Below are 23,379 nucleotides of genomic sequence, written 5' to 3'. Positions count from 1 at the left end.
ATACTCTCTTGTCTGCATATACTTCCCATTTATGTTTAATAATATACTTGGAATGAATTTTGTGATATGAGGTAGGCATTATATAAGCTATCTTCCATTTGCCCTTTCAGATTCATCTTCCATTCTTCATTCTGTTCTCTGCTCCAGGGGGCTGGCCTGTCACTCATATGTAATTGTGACTGATTTAGCTGAGTTATAAGAATTTCTTTTCCTGGTAGTGCTCGGGAGTTAAAGTCCACCATGATAGGCCAGGTGCTGGATTCGTTGCCATTACTACTATAAGCACTCTAGGAAGTTCCCTCAGATATACTCCTATCAGACTTTTTCTTGTTGCTTTTCTTTCTTTTTCCATGCTATTATTGTAAGCGTACCAAACCTGGTCTAGTTATGGAGTATACTTTATAATGGATAGTTGTTTTCCTACAGATGAAATGTAGGAAAATTCTATATATTCTTCCTATTCCTCTGGAGAACATCTTTCATACAGAAATATTTGATTATGTCTGTTGGGCAAAGAGCTACAAATATTTGGATTTTTTGAGATTTCTTTGTAAATCTTAATGCCAGAGACACATATTAATTCAATGAGGCATCCAATAATGCACTGAGTCAGGCAGGTTTACATTTATTTAGGTTTCCTAGGCTGTATTAATTTCAGTAACCTACACTTCCCCTGAATTGATCATGGGCTACGTAGTCACTGACTTTTTGAGGAAGAAAACAAATATACAAGATTATTAGAGTTATTTTCCTTTTTATTTATTCTTAGTAGTTAAATTCAGCCTAAGGTCAGTGCTTCCATTCACACACTAGAAGTAAAGCCAGTCTACTACTGCCATCATATGAGAAATTTTATTTTTTGGCAATCTCTTTTCTGTTCATTCTTTGGGGAAAGAGAGACCTCACTTTTTTGTTATTTATATGAATTGAGAAAATCAGTGCAGAATTTATAGAATGGGGACATTCAAAGTGACCCAGAACCATTAACTCTTCGGCAGTAACTTTATAAATTTCAAAGAGACACATCTCTCATAGTTCCCTGCTTCACATCAAAAAATGAGAAATCGCCAACCATAACATGTCAACTATAACCAGTATAGTGTATTCTAGCTACAAATATATGAAATTATGACTTGGATGTGGGTCAAAAGAATGTTTTAGAGTCACCCTTGCTACATAAGATAAATGATTGCATTAGCATTTCTCCTGAGATGTTCTTTTTAACTCATTTGAAACTATTCGCAGATAGAAATAGAACTATTTTGAATGCTGATCTCAACATGAAATATAAAATTCACAGAATACACAAAATTATTGATGATATAACATTCAACAATCAGGGTGCTATGAATTTTAAATTAAAATTCAATTATGTAGTAAAAATAGAGTTGTTGTAGCTAGAAAAAAAAAAAAAATTTCAGAGGCAGCAGTTACCCTTGGTGGAAATGAACAGTTCTACATAAAAAGAAAATCCAGAAAGAATGCAAACTAAACACCAGGATACCTGATATATATAATTTAATCAGATAGTACATAGACTGTGACATAAAAACAGCAGTTTACTAGAATAATTATAGTCTGCAACACATGAAAACTGTTTAGAAAATGGGTTAAGGTCATACTCTGACAGTAGACTCGGAAATACAAATGTAGAAGAAGACAGATTTATGCATTGTCTGGTGCTGCCTTTCCTTGTCATCAAATCAACTTGAACCAATAGATTGGTGTGGATTCAAGCAATAGGTGTGTTGTTGGTTAATTGACTAAATCTTGCCTAGTGAGACTGTTAACCACATAGAGCCATAGTTAACTAACGATTGATATTTTGGTATTTTAGATGCAAAAGCACATTTCTTCTAATTGGAAACACAGCTTAGAACTACTTTGTGGGGCAGATTTACAATTGTCTGAAATAAGAATGCTTGGCTTGTTATGTATAATTCTTCTATTCAGTGACAAATGCATTTACATATCAGAGACTAGGATTTTAGAGATTAATCCTGGTGGAGTTTTTAGGGAAACCTTATCCAACTATATTTATGGAAGCAAGAATATGTTAGATTATTTTATTTTAATTGGGTGTATTGACTGGCCTAAGCATAGACATTCTCCTTTTCAAATGTACAAAAAATGTACGTTACAAAGAGTATAGAAACAAACTGAAAAGAGTGTGCCACACATCCTGGATAATTATCTATATGCAGTTAAATTTACAGATACAAAACAAAATACAGCCTACTCCCTTATAGTGCACAGTTATTTTTTAGATACAATGTACTGCTAGTAAGTGGTCATGGGCATCAACTCTAGTTGTCCCCAGCAGAGAGAATAAGAGCAAGATCCGTTCGGTACAGCTTCCCTCCATCCGATAAAGCCATTATGCTTTTCTTGTACATTGGAATATTGTTAATATCCAGATCCTATATAGAACATAGAATGTATTATAATCCAGTTAAACATGGAAGTGAATTAACCACTGTCAAGTGATAAAATGTGAGATGAAACTGCTTGTTACATCAATCCATCAAGAAAAGAGCTGGATTAAATTCTTGTACAAATGTGGATAAATCACAAGGTTGTTTTTGAAATCTGTTTATCACAGTTAAACACTGATTCAGGCTAGTACCAAATCAGGTTAAGAACTGAAATCTACTTCTGCTCCTCTATAAATTTTTAAAGTAGATTCTCCAAAATGGATGTGAGGTTGCTTCTAGATGGATCCATCAAGTCTGCTTAAGAAGTGTGGCAAGGTAACTAGATTACCTGTTTATTTTTCTCACATAGGTCCTTCAGTAAAGCATCCAGTTCATTTTCATCTATGTATCCATTGCCATCCTAAGGGAGGAGTAATAAAACAGTATATAAGCAAACTCATCCATAATAATGGAGAATGTAGTAAATTGGAAATAATTGAAATCCTCAGAAAATCTTCCTACTGCAAACTTGGCAGATATTCTAACCTCTTAGGTCAGGCACTCAAATTTTTAACTGTTCCCAAGTTCCAAAATAGATATGAATTCCCTCTCATTCAGCATCTTATATTTGTAAAATGCTTTGAAATTTTCAAAGTGATTTCACATTTAATATTTCACTTTATGTTAACAATATCACCACCTTCTGTTGAAGTAATTAATATTTTCATTAAATTTTTCATTAAATATTTTCATTAAAAATTTTCATTAAATATTTCAAATTTCAAATATTTTCATATGAGTGAGGACATAGGCTTGGGGAACCTATATTACTGGCTTGATGTCACATCAGGCAGTGGAAAGGCTGTACTAGAGCCTGCAGAGGACTGATTTGGTCCAGGAGTAGAGAAATTAGAAGAAACAAAACATGTTAACTAGTGACATCATACACAACCTTTCCTCACACACATGATCTTACCATACACTTAATGGGAGGATTCTGCTGGATATTTTCATTGGCTTAATCCTCATTCTACCCTGCAAAGTGAGTATTATTATCTCTTGGTTACAAATGAGGAAACTGAGGATCAGAGGAGTTTGGTATCTTATTCAAAGCCTCACAGGAGATAAATTGTTGCATGGGATTTGAATCAAATTTGTCTAATTCGGGATATAACATAACTCATTTCCCATGACAAGAATAAATTGGCTGAGTAATTTTAATAGCTCATGTTTCTTTTAATATAACCTTGAGTTTGAGGTTAACCCTTCCTGAGCATTTTCCAAATTTTTCTAAAGAATTAAATTATAGATAAGAAAAATTTTTTACCTGATCATATAACTCAAAAGCTTTATTGAATTCTTTCCCACACATTTTGACTCCCTAAATGATAGAGAAGAGAGCAAAGATTAAAATGCAACTATTATATTCCATCATGTTTCCCTTGGCAAATATCCCACATTCTAACCTTTTGAGAAAAATATTATTTATGGTAGAGAAAAAGAGAAATACCTGAAATTTAAGAAGAAAATTCTCCTGCACTGGCAGTAACCTTTTGAGAGAAAAACATTATATTAATACATTAGATTTTTGACAAGGATCAGCTTTTTATAATAATATTTGCATAGTTCCTAAACTCACCTGGCCATCTCAGTTAATTCCAGCTTCCCATCATTATTTGAATCAAACAATTTCAGCTGAAAGACAGAATGCATTACTGTAGCCATTGAAGAATTATTTATTGCATTAAGGAGAAGGAAATTCAAAATAAAGCAGTTTGAGTTATCAATTACCTATATAGACAACAGAATTCTAGAAACTAGCATCTATTAAACTTTCAGTGCAAAATTTCTATTCTATGACCTGTGCCAATTGCCAAAATTTACCAGAACAATATAGAATAGTCAGAGTAATAGTGATCTTAGGCTAGGCTTCTGGAACATAATCATTTATTTTTCTTGCAAATATGTGTTTATATGTATCAAGATGTGGGATAGATGGTGTTTGGCAGTACATAGCACATCCTGAAACTTTCCAAATAATAGTATGAAAATTAATATTTAATTTGTTTCTCTCTTTTAGAGCATCAAAGAGTACAATCAGAATAAGCAGATAATATGAATAAATCCTCAGAGAACAAATTTTTGAGTAAGTTTGAATTGTTTTATTTTGCCTTGGGTACTAGGTACTCAATAAAGCTCCTTACTTCCCCATTGCACTTACATACACATCATATACCAAGACACAGCCAGGTATAAACACATTCATACCCATATTTGGGAAGCATTCACATTTTAGAAAGTTGCAACTACTGTTCTAATATTTTATACAGAAGGACTACATATAAAACAAAATATATAAAGTATGTGAGAAAGTGGCATTATTTTTGTTTTTAAAGAAAGGAGTGTGATCATCAGGGATATAGGTTTGATGAGGTCTCTTTAGGGAAAAAAAGAAGGGCATTCTGTGGTCTGAGATGTTCTAACAATCCTTTGTAGGAGGTAGATTTTTTCAGGATCTGTTACTAATGCAACATTTTATAGTCCATTGACTATAAAAGTTCTAAATTGTCACAGTGTCTGCCAAGATACTGGACACCAGATCACACAGTTTAGTGTCCACAGGGAAATATTTCCCTACAAATATATTTAAATTTTAATTAGTTCTTGATTAATCTGCTTCCTGGATTTGAGCTTGTTTATGACATTTAACCAGATAGGCCAGGCCAATTCAACAGGGGGAAAACTCCCATCTGAGTGGTTTTAAAAAGGCTGCTTCAAATTTCTACTTGGAAAGGAGTCTTTAAGTAGACATCCTTTAAGACTGGCGCAAAACAGAAAATTGATAAATGTATGTTATTGTCCATTTCCCAAAAGTTATTCAGAGTGTAGATCTGCCCATTGTAACACGTGTATGTTAGTGCTGTGGTAAGTGGCAATGTAATGAGGAATTAAAGAGGACACTTCCTTACAGTGAAAACTTTTTGATTGCTTTGAAACTAAAGATTAGTCCCACTTTATAATAAATATCACTGTATAATGAATAGGGCAATAGTAAAGTTCTAATGGGTTTTTTTCCCCCACATAAAAGTAGGCTGACAGGCTGAAAGTAAACTTCAGTTACATCAAATATGATCAAACTCTTTATAAAATTATTTCTCAGGAAAAAATTCGAACTCCTTTATTGGTCTAAAATAACATAATTGTTATAATAGGCACTTATGTTTTACAAGTTATTTATATCAATGAGGTAAGAATTCACTGTACATTTATAGTACTTAAAGTGTGTATAAATATATGTACTGATCTGGATAATTTAAAACTGTCTGAATTTCAAGAATTAAACAATTAAAATAATGTTGCCAAAATATTGGGCCATGGCTTAATCAGTTTGGCAAAGGCTTTTTCCTCATAGTCCTAATGCTGTGAATCAAAATGAACAAATTTTACCCACTTGGAAGTTAATTAACTTCATGGACATTGTATTATTTTATCTGGAATTTTATAAATTTATTCATTCATTCTTCAAACATTAAGTGCTTATGTGTAAAGCAGTTTTCTTCACTCTATTATCAATATTCTAAAATAGTTTTTGGTTATACTATTTACCATAGCATCAAGCTCAGGGTGTATTTGGACTTCCTCACCCAAAGCACCAAGACAATATTCCAAAATAACAAGAATCAAAAGAAAGAAGGAAGAAATATCCATTTTTAGTCACTCAATGAATAAGGTAGCCAGAAGTTTTCTTTAAACTCTAACAAAATCAATGATTTCCTAAGACATGATAAAAATGGATTCAGAATCTCTATAATAAATGAGTTTTTGGTGATATAATTTATATATCTATAATGTAACTTACATATATATGTGATATAATTATACTGGCTTGTAAGAAAAACAAGTGATATTTTGATAGATGAAAATTACCTACCTCCACAAGAAAGGAAATGCTCATATGCTGAGCCTTAAAGCCAGCCTTACAATACACTTGTAGCATTCAGCCTTACAAGGTACAAGCATCCCTAGGTATTTCACTTTTGAAGTGAAATGATACCTATGTGCATGTGATGCCCACACCATGGCTTGTTTATTTCATCCTGTGTAGACTTGGGAATTAGCCAGAACACAGTAATATTTCATAGGCTCTTGGCTGTAGTCTTTTCAAGATCAGTCTTACCATTAGGTCTGTATACTCAGCTAGTTTTTTATCATCAACAGTCTTGTTTGCTTTTTCCAGCAGGTCCTTTAGAAAGTTCTGTTAAGACAAAAAAGTCAGATAAATTTCATCAGTAACAAACAATCTGCTTTCATTTCATCCTGCCTTGAAATGGAACACCCCAGGAATACAAAGGAAGTCTCTTTTTGAGGGTAGAACCGGGTAACGGGAGGAGCTTAGAAGGGAGGTACTCTTGGCGTTCCAGCAGTCCTCTTTGACTGAAAACTGATTTGTCACAGTCTGCTATGCTATGCTATGCTTTTATGATTTCAATTAAAGAAGTATCTGGATTGTACACCATGTAGGAATCAGAGTAAAGACTTGTAAAACCAGCCAGCCCAATGGATGCATTTCTACCTAATGCTATCTTCACAAATACTCATGTAACTCTTCTCCAAGAAACAAGAAACACAAGGGACCCCCTTAAACCTTTGTAAGATATGTGAACAATCAGTAAAGAAGGTGGAGACCTACCCTTAATTTCAAGTGCATTTTCTGCCCTCACAAGCTGTATTTCCACATCAGTTTATAGCCAATATGAAGTACATTTCACCAGAGGGCTTTTAGGCTTGATGCGGTACAAATCACCTTGGTTAGAATGTTTCAGCTGACTGTTCAAACTAAAACAGTTGGCTGCAGATGTTACCTAATCTTTGAAGGATATATGAATCACATCAAAGTAGAGATTAATGTGGGAAGGATGAAAAAAGATGATTATTAATTTGACAGTTGAAGTTTAGGAGTGAATTTAATTTTTTTTACCAGAGAAATAAATTAAAGCTTTACAAAAACTTGCCATATAAATGACAGTGTAAGTACTTAATATAAAAAGTCTTTCATTTTGTCTAGTGCTGTTCATTTGCAACTTCTTTATTTGTTCAGAAAATGAATTAATGCAATTATGGAAAACTGAGCAGATATTATGTCCAAACATTATTGAAGGGTTGGGTTTCTTCAGTTTTTCAGTTATCTCCCTCCCAGATTTTCTAGCTCTGCTGGGCTGATTTAACTTCATTATTTTCAAGGAAGGAGACCTTTTTCTTGGTTTGATAAATTTAATTTCACTTCAAACATTCCACTTCAAATTCAAAGTAAAGCATGGAAAATTCAAAGTTATCTGTTGGGGGGTGAATTTTACTTTTGAACCATATGAGGCTTTTGTCAGAGACTAATTGGGTTAAAAATCCTCATCAGAGACTAAAATGGTGGTCACAAAAATAGCCTGGGAGAAACCTCAGGATGCTGAGATTCAAAGTCGTGTCTGAGAGCAAGCAATGTTTTACTCTATTACGGATCTTAAAATTAGCTTTCTTGAAAGATCCATTAAAAAAGAATGCCAACTTATCTTCAAAATTCCCCAGAGAGGAGTACTTCTATTTAGAATCTCTTCTGAGAATAAAATTTAGAATAAAGAAGGCCAGTATTGGAAATGAGCTAAAGTTTCATTATGAACTTGAAATGATTTTTGGAAGATTTTTTTTTGGTCCAATAGAATAAAAACACAATAGTTTAACTGTCACCTTGTGGGTAACCTTGTGGGTTGCTGAGTTGCAAATTTGTGAAAGACATTGTTTTTGGTGATTTCACATGAAAAATGTTTACATTTCTAAGTGTTTTTATTTTTTAAGATGTTATTACTATTATTTCCCTTTCTTAAAAATTTTTAAAGAAATTTAAAAATATTAGTTTTTCGGCTGTGCCACGAGGCATGTGGGATCTTAGTTCCCCTATCAGGGATTGAACCCATGTCCCCTGCAGTGGAAGCGTGAAGTCTTAACCACTGGAGGGCCAGGGAAGTCCCTGTAAGTGTTTTTAGTTAAATATGTTTTAGCAATTTTGCAGTGGTACAAATATATGTAACTCAAACCATGTTAAACTATGACCAGGAAACTGTGTTTGATATTCATGTTTCCCTACATAATAGCAGAAGAGGTAGCTCTTGATGACTGAAGCTTGAAAATGTTTGGCCTTGTGGGGAAAAAAGAAAACATTATTATCATTATCAGATATTCTGTGTCCAAAACCAGGTTCTTTTCCCAGGCAGCTGTGTACTCTTTAAAAATTATCTAATCTCTCTGAATTTCAGTTTCTCTGTTTGTATAATGGGAATTATAATACCTCCCTTGTAACTTTTCTGTGAGCATTAAATGTTAAAATATATTTTAGGCATCTAGTACTATGCCTGCCACATAGTAGGTGCTCAGTAATTATTAATTTGCTTCCCTTTTAGTCACTCTATACCATGAAGATAGAGAAAATGGTCTTCCAGACTGAGAAGTATTGAGGTCAATTTAAAGAAATGAGAGAAAGATGCTTCTATATTTCTGAAGGCTAGTAAATTATTGAGTTCATGAATAATATAATTTATACTGTGCCTGTATTTCACAAAATCTTCCATGTGCAACATCTTACTTGATCTTCACAATAAATCTGAAAGGAAGGTATTATTACCCCCACATAAAAGATGAAATAAATCAGGCAGAATGATATAGAGATTTGTCCAGAGGTAAGACTTGATTTCAGACCTCTTTGCCTTTTCCTTCATATCTTCTTCCTCCCCCACCAGCTCTTATATACATCTGTGAGATATGAATTGATAAATTCAGTTTCAAAGTTGCAGTTTTTCGGAAGTTTGATTATATTAGGACTTTGTTTTTATTGCTGTTACTGAGAGGCAGTAAGCTAGGGGTCTTGGAAACGGACGAGTTTAAAGATCACAGTTCTATGTCTTATTTCTGTGTAGCCTTCAGTACATCACTTAACTTCTCTTAACTTTTTCCTCACTGGGGTAATACTAATCTCAAAGAACTCACGTGAAGATTAAATGTGTGTAAAGCACCTGGCATACAGTAGGTGTCCAATAATTGTTTATCTTGAAAGAGAAATCTATTTATATAGCTGTTTCATTTATAAAATAAAATGCCAAATTTTAATGAAAATAACCAACTTATTTGGCTTAGTATATCATTATCTATCTATCAGCTACCTCATATAACAATTTGTATGTACCACAGAGAATGCTAATTTTACATTGCTGAACAGAATTTCAAGAAGTACTTGAAGTCTCTTTTTTGATCTGGTTCTTTATTAACAATTGGAAGAGTGGGTGAAAATGCGCCATTGCTCAACATTAGTTTCTTTTGTGGGAGGCTTTTTAAAAAGCTACAAAGTTCATAATTATATTTGACAGGAAAAAACTTACATGTTTTTACTTGCTTACCTTAAGCTCCTCAGTTTCTATGAAGCCACTGTGATCAGTATCATATTTTCTCCATGTCTGTAAATTATTTTGGATAAGGAAAACCAAATATATTAAAAAAAAAAGGCAGCCATTTTCCTATTTTAAGTAGCTTTCTGAAAACATCATTCAGTGACAGAGCTTTCTTATACCTTCATGAATTCCTCACAGGACTTCAGCTGCTGGCATCGGAAGAGCAGCAGGAAGTTCTCTTCTGTGGGTAATACATGAGCCAACTAGAAAAGATTTAAAAAGTTGTTGTAAGGAGCTTGAAAGCAAGTCTCTCACATTTCCTGCTCTTAGGTTTTCTTAACATAGTTTTATTACCTAGAAAACTAGGAAAGGAAAAACATTATAATCGATTTTCCCTTTCTGATACTTTGCCCCTACAAAGTGCCATTGTGTTTTCCAGTGCTTGGGTGTCCTTGAGTGACTGGTTCTCTGGTCTGGGAGATGACCACAGCAAGCATGCATAGGAAGCTCAGATAGGGATTATTTGACCAATTCTCATCTGCTAGACATAGAAGCAGGCTCATCCTGGTGGCTTGACCCCTTCATCTTTTCTGTGCCACAGATCTGGTCTTGTTCCTCTCAGGGAACACAGAATGGCACACATGGAGACATACATTTCATGTAGAATAAAAGAAACTATGAGAAATATGAATGCAGTGGAAAGGATAGAAGGAAAAAATGCATTCCCAAGTCTGAGGAGAAAGCTTATTAAGAGATGCAAAGGAAAGGAAATTCAAGACAATTGTAAGACAGTGGAAAGAGAGATGGAAAAGACAATTCACAAAGAACAGTGGAAATTGACCAGTAATAGTGAATATCAGTTCTCAAATTTTTGGTTTCTGCTAAAAGAACGTCTGCTGCTTGAGTCCAGGTCTTGAATTCTATTCGATGATCTCCATTTAGTGACCCTATTACATTTCTCCTTAGATCTCATTTCGTAACTTCAATGCTCATTTTTTTTTTTTTCAGAAAGAAGGACTCCAGATCCCATTTTAAGATGAATATAATCTATCTATTGTGTGCAGGGAGGAAGGGAGCTGGATTGATGGCCTCACTGAAGGTATGGGTTCTATTCCTGGCTCAGCTGCTAATTAGCTGTGGTCCCCAGCAACTCCCTCGGCCATTTCTGGAACTTAGCACCCTCGTCACTAAAATAAGGAGTTGAAATAGAAACCAGTGTCTCTTAAACGTATTGGGTTCAAAATGACTTTGAGAATCTGTTAGAATCACTACATTTTCACCGTTAAAGAATGAACCTACAACACTATATTTCATCTAATTTCCAGAAGCTGATGAATCCCCTGAAGCACGGGCATGAACCCTCATCTCTGGATTTTAGACCAAGAATCTGCAGTCTAGATTAACCTTAAGTTCAGCATAAATGCCGAAAGTTCTACCAAATTATAGGAAATACTCTCACACTTCAAAAAAATGTTGTCCTTTTAGGTCCATTAAAAAATATAAAACTTAATATAAAATGTATCATTCTACCTTATAGGCAAGTAATCTCAGCTTCTTTATGCCTGTATAATATGTCCTTTAACTTATCTTGTTTTTAGATCTTTGAAATAATATCTCAATTTAGAATCATTCAGTTTATAGGCACTAATAATGGGATGAAACTAAGAGACAGGGCCAGACATCTTATTAGGATGTTTAGTATGACTCAGAAAACATTTTCTTATTTATTTTGAGACAAAGGTCACTAGTTTGGTTGTGCATTAATGCAAGCATTTATTTAGGAAACAGGAAATAGCCAATGCCAACTCTCTATTTATTGGTATGTAACTTGTCAGATACCACTTTGTAAGTTTTTGGTGGACCTCCCCATAGACTATCCATTTCAGGAGGGCAAAGTCTATTCTTTGTCTGCATCCTCTGAATACTCAGTGTGGTGCTCAATGTTAGGTGCCTGACATAAATGTTTGGAATTGGTTGATAATTTTACTTCATTAAAAATACCTACTTAATATGATTTGTAGTGAGCATTTTTTTCCATCTTCATTGCAATTTTCTACATTGCTTGGATTTTCCTAATTATTATGTGTTGTTTTGAACAAAAATAATAATTTTTCTTAAAAAATTCTATTTACCAAAATCCACCAAATATATAAAAACAGAAAAAATAAAAGAATGAGCTAGTAAGCAATGACCACATGTAAAATTAGGGAAATTTTAACCATCTTTGTTTCAAAAATTAAACTTCATATAACTTTCATAAAGTTCAGAGGTCTCTAGAATGTCAAATATAGAGATGGTAAAATTGCTCTTCATGTAGTATAAATACATATCTCTTTGCCCATGCCGTTTTGGTTCTAGTTGGTTTAATTATAAGAAAATACATATTATATCTACATGCAAAATAGTCAACCTTTTAATTTAATTGAACTGTTAATGTTAAACTGAATACAGTGCTGTCCTATTTTACAGACATTAGAAATGAGTTTTAAACACATAAAACATTGTAATAAGACAACTAGTCACTAAGAAAGAAGCAGTGAATATGTGTGGATAGGATGTGGCTATTAGTGAACATTAAGAAATCATCGTTTGTGTGTTTTCTGTTTTGTTTTTGCTTTTTGGTGGGGTTTTTTTTGGCCACACCATGTGGTTTGTGGGATCTTAGTTCCCAGACCAGGGATTGAATCTGGGTCCTTGTCAGTGAAAGTGCCTAATCCTAACTACTGGATGGCTAGGGAATTCCCCAAATCATCTTTTTCAAGGTGTGTTTCACAATGCATATGAATTAATATTCAAGTTTCAGAGCTGGTGCAGTAACTTTCCAGCTGTTGACTCTAAGACCATATTGACAAAGTACCTGAGGTCTTTTATAGAAGCTGTTAAGTAGGGCTGCTTTTGTCTCTGTTTTGCTAAGTCACTGTTGTCCATAGTAGTATCCAGTACTACCTGTTCCAAGATTATTGGTGATTTCTTAGCTCTTGGGCTACCTACCTGCTTTTTTATAAACTCTCAAAACTTTATTATGGGTTGGAGAAGAGAGTGGAGAAAAGCAAGGGAATAAGTGGCAGGCAGATAACTGTGGCTGCCACAGGAGAATCTCTCAAAGCTTCATTTATGAAGCTTGTCGCTTGTTGCTTGTCACTGAGAGTGGGGAAGCAAAAATTTCTACTTGCCTGTCTTCCCTATCACTCTATATACATATTGAGGAAAGGGTCTGTGTCTTAATTACTGTTTCTTTGCCTGGCACCTGCAAAAATTTCAGTAAATATTTTACTCAACCAACGAATGAAGGCAATTGACTAGGGTCAGCATAGGCTTCCAATAAATGGAAATAAAGCTCCTTTGGAGATAATTCAAATAACTTATTACTGAGTTGTGGATAGGGGTTGGGGTGGTCACTGTGATATGACATCCAGAGCTCTCTTTAGGTGCTAGGAGTGTTGCTATGGTCTCAACTGCCAGGTCTCTTTGGGAGATTACCTGGGCTGAAGAGAGCTATGTTCCCCAAGGAAGCTGAATTCTATGACTGATGCATATGGGGATATAAAACCTAGCCCTCTCATGAAAACTTGGGACATCTCTGAAGGCTCATCCCAGTTCAGAGCTCATTGTACGGTCAACTGAAGTTGAGACTATATCACAGCCCAAAGTCTCCCTCTGCCCAGCCCTGTTCTTTTCATTTACCTTCCACAGGTATTAATCCCAAGAGCACTTCCTAATAAACTTCCTCATTGCTTTTCTTCAACTCAGATATGCTCCCCAAGGAACTCAACCTGTCCCATGACAGGGATCTTTACCATCTGTCTTCTATTCCTAGGCATAAAATCGAGCCCTTGCCTGTGTTTTGGAGTAGGTTGAAATCCCTTGCTATGGCTCATGTGGCTATGATTCAGAACCTACTAGGCACTGTGCTGGATGCTGGAGATTCGTAGTCACCGATAGTAAGAACTTTACAGGAAGGCAGATAAGTTCAAAAAAAGTTTTTTTCAGACAGTTTCAAAGCAACATGCTAGGTGCTGGGAGAGTACACATGAAGTAACTTTACTAGAAATATAAGTGACTGAGCTATATCTTTTAAAGCACACATGAGGCATAACTTTTGAAGACAATCTTGGTGCATGTTAGCTTCCTTCAGCACATATTAGTAAAACATTCACTTTTTTGGTTTGGGAACCAAAGAAATATTTTTCTAGCCAATGAGAAGTGAGTCCAGGAAACCTGGAAATTTGAAAGGCAAATAATCTTTTTGTACAAATTAAAGACTGGTAGAATTTAATAATTTGAATTTGACAAGTTATAAAAATGGGAAAAAGATTGACATTCAGAAAAATGGTATAGATTTTCCAATGAAATATTTTTATTTTTAATAATAATAGCAAATACATTTATTGAGTTTTTACAGTGTGCCAGAGTTTATCTATTTGTTTGACATGTATTATCACATTTGATGTTGATACTCATATGTCACCCCTGTTCACAGCCAAGGAAACAGAGACTCAGAGAAGATAAACGGCCTGCTATCACATAGCTTATTTTGAAATCAGACAGTCTAACTTTTTGGATTTTGAGACCTTGTCCTTTTACCATCACCCTCCATTAAAATCGTCAGTCAAAAAGTTTTCTTAATAAACTGTTTTTAAAAATCTATCCAGAATGAACTTTTAAATCAGACTTTATTGTCAGTCATTTCCCCAAATTCTGAGGTAGAAAAGTAGTCTGCTATAAAAAAATTACATTTACTATGGTTAAACTCACGTGCTCAAATCCCACTATGGCTGAAAAGAAGGAAAGTCTAGAGAAGTGTCTGCTTCCCTGGGAGGGTTATTATAGTTTTAGGATTAAAATAGCTTGTAGATCTATTTTTCCAGTGGATGCACTGACCTGGACAAAGAGACACAATAGACTGGAGAGGTTGGTAGTTTCCCACATAGTTCCCAAGGGATCAGGTGAAAAGTTTGCAGATTTGACATCCCGCTAAAGGAAATATCTATACTTAATGTGAGCACCAGAGAAGAAATTTCTATTATCTGTTAAATCATTCAGTCTCTCTCTTTAACTATTTTAATCAGTCTTCTCTGCAATAGAGCTATTAGTCTGAATAAATTTAGAACATTTTGACTGTCACGGTATTTGTTAAATTATCTCAGAATTTCAGTGCTCCTATTTTGAGTTTGTATCAACAATCTCTTTATTACCGAACTGTATTTGTGTGAATTTTAAAATCTCTTTGTAGACATAAAATTGAAAAGTTCACAAGAAAGCATATCTGTACATTACCCTTCTTTTTACATATTTTTACATATCTAGGTAGAAAAAGCATATTGTTGGAAAGTATCAGTCAACTTCATTAGACCAGAAGTTTGCAAATTAACCACTATATTTTCTAATCTTTTGAACGACACATTTCAATTACAGCCAAGTCAATTTGGCCTGTTTCCACCAGGAAAGTAGACTGCCACTTAAATACCATTTGGTTTACTTTGATTAGATTTTGATGAGCCCATGTGTACACCTGCTAAGTGGGCAAAACAAGCAAATCTAACCCCTTTTTCCTTTGAACACTGAAGTGATGGTGTACTTGATGGGAGTTGATGGGAGTAAGTAGACTATTATATATTTTGGAAAACCTCGGTTTTTACATTCCTTCATAGCTGGCTGAGATTTGTGTATTTGTATTTCTTGTTATATATAGTATTTCTTAGCAAGTGATATATAAGTTGGAAAACAGAAAGGATGAAGTTTATTTAATACAACTTTCTGGTGACACTAGAGAGCACATTACAAATTCAGGCATTCCCCACTCTCCCTTTCTCCATTTTGTACATGTAATCTGTAGCTTTCAATTCCTTTTTTACAATGATTTTTTCAGAACCTCTCCTTTTTCTTGTCCCTCCTGCTTAACCAGGCTAAGTACACAATCAACATGCATATGAACTACAGCAGCAATCTCTTCCCTGTTCTCCCATTCTCTCATTCTCACTTCTCCAAGTACTCACCCTCCCCACTTCCTTCTGTGTCTTGGCTGATAACTCAGATTAATGAAAAGAATTCTGGAATCAGAGTCAGACATAGGCCTGTATAAATGTTCTGTCACTCCCTGCCAGTGGGATCTTGGACACATCATTCAACCTTTCTGGGCTTCAGTTTCTTTATCCTTAAAATGAGAAATTTTGGCTAGTTTTTCCCACAGGTCCTATATGACAAAAAGTTCCCTGTCCTGGAATACTTAAACTTTCTAATTAATTCTTATGTGTCTCACTTCTCTCCCTTTAATCTCTTTCAGCTTCCACTGATCTGAAAGTTCTTCCCAAATTATGTTTCAAGCGGTTTGGTCAAATAACTTCTCTATACTTTGTACATCCCTGTTCAACCAGACTAAATTTAAGCCTTGCCATAAGTAATCAATGAACTGAAGCTTGCAAATATTTTCTTTTAACGCAGAAAATGTATGGATTATTAATTTTAAAAAAAGACTGAGTAATTTAAAGGAAAATGGCTGAAATTCTATTGAAGTCACAGGTTTCCTCAACTATAAATTAGATGCTCATTTTATATTTGTATTTATTTTATTTTGTTATAATGAGGATCAAGTGAGATCACATATTTGAAAACACTCTATAAATTGTGTAATGTATACAAATAAATGAAAATTCTCTTTCTTACTGTTATTGCTATAACAAGTTCCTCAAGTCTTCATTTCAGTCTTCATTAACTTCTTCATCCACTTCTGTTACCTATTTCTCTCTATCTTTCCTCATACAGAAATCTTTTCTTTCCTATAACAGTTTCTTTTCTCAAACTTCTGGGGAAATTTCTTGTATCAAACCTCTAGGAAAATGTATCTGCTAGTGACTCCTAGTCTCCCATCCAAATTAGACCTCAAATAATGCTTCATAAATGATTATACCATATCATACACAGTAAAATATAGATTCAAAACAGATTCATCCTTCTCATCCTTTTAAAAATGTAGAATCCATGTGAATCAGATACATGCTTTTTGTGCTACTGTTACAACCCAGTATCACTGAAGAAATTAAAATAAATAGCTGAGCCCACTGGAGTTCTTAAAGGTGAAATACTTTAAATACAAGATGACAGTCTTTCCTCTGCTAGAATTATAAAGTATGCCAAACTCTGAAATAGCCACATCTATAATTTCACTGATTTTAGAATTTCCACTTGTTTTGAATAATTAGATTTATGTCATCTCATTTATGTTCATTTCAAAGTTATTTTCTTATCCTTGATGATTCATATCTTGATTAGTTGGCCTCTATGTCAGTCTATAAGTCCCATTACTATTAATTTATCTATTTATATAGTAATGAGTTACACATGGGCAAAGGGGAAAGTGTATACTCCAGGGAAATATTTTAATTACAAAGATAATAATAGTATGTTCTTCCTTAACTCTATTTGTGGTAGCTGTTTAAAAATAAGTGTATTTCACATTGACATCACAGGTGTCCTATAAGATCAATTATTTGAAAACCAGGTTAGTTCTCTGAATCAAAGGTAAATTATGACTAAATGTTGTTGACAGCCAGAATACTTCACAATCTAATACATTAAGAACATTATATAAATAACATAATTATGCCTGTATTTGGTATATTTTAAAATATGACCTTATTAATTTTTCTGGACAAAGTTGTTCACTCAACTTCTCTAATGGGTTGCAGAGTTAAAGAAAGTAGCTGAGACACTAGATTTTATAAAAGTAGAAGTAAGGGAAGCAACAGCTGTTTCACAAATCTGAGAATGCTGAAGAATTAATGTATAGTCAAAGTTTTGCCTCCTTGATTCATAGACAAAAAAAAAGTTGTCCTCAATGGGAAAAGTCATTGTCAAAAGATAAGATTTGACACCGAGAGTTTTAACTCTTAAAGACTCAAAAGAAATCTGTACCTATAACACATCATAAAATATTCACTGACTTTAGCTAAGTTCTTATGTTTTTATAAGGCCAGCTGCTAATCTAAAATGGAATTTCAGAAACCAGCATGCAGCTTTTTGCCATGATATCATTTAGGGACTGCAAATACTTTATTTTATATTCTAACAGAAAAGTCTACACTGTTAAACAATAAGAAATACCAACGAACCATGTACTTGGTTGGTGTTTTATTGAACTGAATCTGGGTAATGTAATGGGATGGGTACTCATCCAGAAGTTAGGGACTTGAGCCTCTAACTGCACCAGTGCCAGCAAACAGTTAACATAGTCAAAGGCAAATCATTTCACTTCTCCAGGTCTTAGTTTCATAACGTATTAAATTTCAGTTTTGGATTATGCAAATTCTTAGGTTTCTTTAATTTCTGAGCAGTTTTTGATTTTATATTTCTGAACAAAAGATAATATGTTACTTAAGTAAAATAAACCTCTTGGAACAGGTCTTGCCATATCATGTTTGAGTTGAATACAACTCCAAAAATCTCATTTATTAAAACTATATGAGAACAATGCATAAGTTCCTTACCTCTACAATTCCTATTTTTCCATCATCTTTTTGCCCATACTGATCCACAAAAGTTTTCATCTCAGGTGATAACTCCTAAAATTATAAAAAAGCAGGTAAGAAGTTTTTTTTTTTTTTAAAAAAACCAAACAAACAGTATGCTTGTGATGGTGTAATAACTTGTTGTAAAGAAAAACTGGAATTAGAACCATTCAGAATTATGCATACTGATTAACTATTTTCATGAAAATTAAGATACAAGTGATATACAGTTTTTACTGGTTTCAAATGACATTATTATGTCTGAATCAATCACTATGATTTATCTTCTATTATTAGTTTTCAGAATATGTTATCCTTTGAGAATGTAGTCAGAATCATTCAGTTCATAACATTTAGTGAATTTAAATATAATGATCACTGTGAAAGTACTTTAACATTGCTTGCTTCAGGAAAGTTTATTTTATATTGCTGCACTAATTGCCCTATAACATTTTATTTATTATAACATGTTTTATCCATGGAAGTTAAAAATATGTGTTTTCAGACAAGCAAATAATGTGAATGTTCAAGAGCAACTCATTTGTAAGCAAAGAATGTTTCCAGCATGGAAGTAGTTAGAAACATTCTTTGCTTACAAATTAAAAATCAGAAAAATATGTGTCAGATTAAAAAAAATAACTTGACCAATTTGCAATTTCATTAGAGACAGACAATACAGATGACCTTATTTTGGTCACTGACTGTATAAGCTTAAGATCTTTGACTCCAAGGGTAATTTAGGGAGCAGTTTTCCAGTGTTTCCTTGTTTCCATTTTTTTTTTCCAAGATGATGTCCTCTCTCCCATTTAGTTATGTACATAAGACATGTTTAAGAGTGACAAAGTGAATGCTTTCATCTCATTTGACTTATTTTTTTCAATGTATTCTATTGCTTACATAATCTCTTCACATATTGCCAGATTAGAGAGCTCTGAACTGTAAACTAGTAACCTGAACATAGAACTAGTATTCAGGAAGTTGGATTTATACCCTTGGGTCTTCAACATAGCCCATTTAAAATAGCCCTCTTGCATTAACTGAAGCCTATGTAAAATAGGTCAGCCTTTATGAGTGTCCTATTCTGTGTCCTTGGAAAAGTAAATTAAGGTCTCAGTTTTTATCATAACTAACAAGATAGTGATATTATCTATCACACACATTTGCTCTAGGGATATAATTTGATGGCTATATTGAGGCTGAATATTATTATTACTAGTGTTACAAAATCCTGCTTTGGTTAAAAGTAAATATCTTTAGTAGAACTGAGGTAACAAATAGTAATTAAGCAATTTAATATAGACTTAAAAATCTCTTCCAATATGGATTAATTTCAACTTGTATTTATTAAAGTTTATTTATTTTATTACAGCAACAATTGTAAGAAAGTGAAAGTGGCAATAGTGTGACTATCAGTTATGTTCTTTACACATACCTTAAAGTAACAAAAAAGTGTAAAGTAAACTTAAAACAGTGTATACCTCTAGTCCAAATTTATGTTTTAAACAGTGTAAACATAATGATAATGATAATAATAATAACAAATTAAAGCTTTATAAAAAAGAAATGCAAACTTAAAAACTATGTTTAGTGAAAAATGGTAGCTCTGAAAGTAGACTGGGTTGTTATATTTCATTAATGTTATATTCACCTATAGTTAATATTATTGAAATTTTTGAAATTTCACATTATTAATATGATAAGCCAAACAATGTTTCCATTAATACAGTAAACTCTGTTATCCTATTGCTAGAAATGCAAAGAAACTGGGTTTATAAGGTCAACCTTTAAGTTCTAAAAAAAAGAGAAGAAAAAATATAAAAGTAGATTTAGTACAATGGGGTCGGTAGTGAAATATTTGTCTACTACATGAATCTCTCAATCCATATCTTGATTTAGATTTTAACTATTCAAAGCCTATATTACATAATTCACAAAATATTCAATAATCAAGGTATTAAGCAACTTGATATAATCCTGTACCTGTGCTCAAATTTGGTATAATAATCTAATAATTACAGTTTCCAATATTCTAAAATTGGAACCTTGGCAGTAGAAAAAAATAATTAAGATCTAAAATCTTTAAAACTCTAACATGAAGTCACTGTTTGCAAAAAGTATAAATATTAAAATGGGAAGAGGAAAAGAAGTATCTGAAAACATGTATAGAGTTTCTAAATATCTGAATTTCTAAATGAAAATAAATATTAAAATTACTTCCAGAACAATTAAAATATAATCATTTAGCTGCTGGAAGCATCTTTCAAGGTTTTAATGAAAAATTTTATGTCAGGTAATATTTTCCAACCAGATTTTTAAATATTTATATTTTTAAATGTGGAAGAAAATGTTTTATTAGTCAAAGATACATAGAGCTATAATGATAGTATTGCATGAATTTATTTACATGGTAATGTATAAGGTGGGGGAAGGGAATGGAGAAAGTATATAAAACATTTTCAATTTTATTTGATCTCATCCTATTATACTTTCAAATTTATGTAATATTAAATCTGGGTAAAACAATTCCCAGAGTGTTATCTGGTTTTAAATCAATTTGATTTAAATCATTGGATTTTAGCAATTGATAGTTTTTTAATGCTTCATAATATATTTTAGTGTTCTCTGGGATTCTTTTGAATATGTTGTACAGAGATGTGTATCACACAATTTTCAATTTAGATAGAACAAAAAGGGAATTATTAGTAAATTGTATGTACAGATATATATAATATATGTGTACTATTATATATATAACTCAATTCTAGACGTGGTGATCTGCTAAAGGATTCACACACAGCTATATTTTCCTCTAAAGATATATATATATGTATAGTCTATAATGTAAAATCTCTGATAGTCAAAAAGACGAAAGATTGGTAACATCTCTCTAGCCCAAATCCAGCATTGCCTTCTGAAATGCAGTCTTACATAAACCTCAATAGATTAGTAAGATTCTTAACCTATTTCCCTCTATGTAATCATCTCATCTGTGTTTTAAAGCTGGGCATATTTTATTTTTATGCTGACAATATCTCTTCTTAACAGGTTAATTTATACCTAAAGGAAGTCATTCATAATTAGTAAAAATTGTCATTTGTTTAATTAACTAATGGCTTAAATTACAAATATAGCTTATTTTCAAAACACCACTAATTGCTTCTCATTAGAGTATCACTTTGCTTGTTTAAAATATGTGAAGGTCTTAAAATTACTTTTTACATCTCTAACTTTTGGTTTTCTCCTTCTCAACAGAAATGAATCCCCTTTTTGCTAAATTCCTTGCTCATTGCTATGTTGCAAAGTTGTACAACTTTCTCCCAGAGAGGAAGGTCAAGACAAGACATTTTCTCATCACTCCAACCACATCAACATTACAAGAATAATAATTGGCAATAGAATAAGAGATCCATAATCTGCAGATCTGTTTCCTGACCACCAAGGGGAAGAAATGTATTTCTACCCCCTTACAGGCTGTTAAAGAGAAGTTAAAGATTACCTAACTGAACTCAATCAAAGAGGTGGTGATCTGCTAAAAGATCTCACCCACACTTTCCTTTTAAGCACTATTAAAGAAAGTACAAGTATAGAATTTATATTCTAAAAGCTCTGATTTCATATTGTAAGGTTTTTTCCCTTTAAGGAATTTCTCTCTCTCTCTCTCTCTCTCTCTCTCTCCTTTCTCTCCCCCTCTCCCCCTTCCCCTTCCCCCTCTCCCTCTCCCTCCACAATTTGGAAAGGCGCCCTTTCTCCCCTTCTCAGTAAATAAATGTTTACATTCCTGGAAACCGTTTGATTTCGCTGGCTGTTTATGAGAATGCTAGAATATCTATTTATTTAAGGGCGAAGGTCCTTTTACTCCTTTGCAAACTTCAACCTACCAATCCAGCCTTCTTCCGCGCTTGCTGGAGCTCCTGAATCAAGTTCTGAAGCTCTTTTCCTTCCAGGTAACCACTTCCTGTAAAGACAAAGAGGCACCCAGGTGTCAGACATCTCATTCTGAGTTTCTTCCCCATTCAATTTCCACAACAGCTATTTGGCCACTGGAGAGGTTCTCTCTTGCCTCGATATTCATTAACCCGCAAAGGATACAGGCGCAGCAGTGCTCCCCTCCCGGCGTGTCAACATTTAGACCCACTAAGGGCAAAGGAGGTTGGTTGGGATGCTGAATGTAGCCGTAGAAACTTTGGGGGGCAGGGTCCCTAAATCCCCCCAGCCCCCTTTTTATGAGTACCATTCTTGGAGAATAAAAGTTTACGGTTTTGGGATAACATAGAAACAATACATAAACTTTAAAGTTAATGGTTGGCCGCCAAATGGAGAGATAAGATTAGGGAGGTGCGGGAAGAAGTGAAGAAAAGAAATGAGGGATAATCAGATCAGGAGCCTCAAGGAAGGGGAAAGGGAGGGAAAAGGCATGCACAAGGTTCTTCAAAAGAGAGAAGATAATCACCGTCAGCGTCGAAATGAAGCCAGATCTCGAAAAACTGTGAGGCTGTGATCACGGATGATTGCAGGTGGGATTCTGCCATTGTATAGCGGAGTGTGTGTCTGCGTGGAATATGCGTGAGTATGTCAGGGCGAAAGTGGGGTGAGAACCTCAGTGTGTGTGTGTGTGTGTGTGTGTGTGTGTGTGTGTGTGTGTGTAAAGAAGAAATCCTGGGCTGCTGGAGGAAGAAGGGCAGAGCGCAGGCGCTGCCAGGCGCTGTCCTCGGTGCTGTTAAGCTCTGGCGTTCCTCCGGAGTTCTCTCTCCACAACCGGCACCCAGTTCTCAGTATTTATCTTGACAGTCGAGCCGGGCCACGCCTCCTCTTGCCTCCCATTCCTCAACCCCGCCTCTTGCTCGCACCAACCTTCTTCCCCTCCCTTCCAGTTTTCTCCTCTCCTCCCAGGAAATCTAGTTGGAGCAGTAGTTTTGAAGTGTAGAAAGCAGCGGGTGGTGGGAAATCCTTAGCTCAGAGACTGGATGCTGAAAACAGACTAATTTCCCTCCACATTCTTATGTCCAAAAGGTATCTTACTCCTGAATACTATAG

The 23,379-nt window shown here is 34.1% G+C and overlaps 1 protein-coding gene across 1 annotated transcript; it reads right to left on the bottom strand.

Moving 5' to 3' along the window:
* Positions 1 to 1,402: 1,402 nt before the first annotated feature.
* On the bottom strand, positions 1,403 to 23,089 carry CALB1 (calbindin 1). The gene is made up of 11 exons (XM_067711810.1): positions 22,796 to 23,089; positions 22,224 to 22,300; positions 18,325 to 18,399; positions 10,021 to 10,104; positions 9,851 to 9,907; positions 6,592 to 6,669; positions 4,054 to 4,109; positions 3,925 to 3,964; positions 3,742 to 3,795; positions 2,764 to 2,835; positions 1,403 to 2,420 (listed from the first exon to the last, which is right to left on the bottom strand). Exons 1-11 carry the CDS (start codon positions 22,872 to 22,874, stop codon positions 2,307 to 2,309), a joined length of 786 nt encoding a protein of 261 aa, XP_067567911.1. The 5' UTR covers positions 22,875 to 23,089; the 3' UTR covers positions 1,403 to 2,306.
* Positions 23,090 to 23,379: the final 290 nt, after the last annotated feature.

The sequence above is a fragment of the Pseudorca crassidens genome, chromosome 17 (assembly GCF_039906515.1).
Source record: "Pseudorca crassidens isolate mPseCra1 chromosome 17, mPseCra1.hap1, whole genome shotgun sequence".
NCBI classification, from domain to species: Eukaryota; Metazoa; Chordata; class Mammalia; order Artiodactyla; family Delphinidae; genus Pseudorca; species Pseudorca crassidens.
This window is presented reverse-complemented; position numbering and strand designations above follow the sequence as displayed.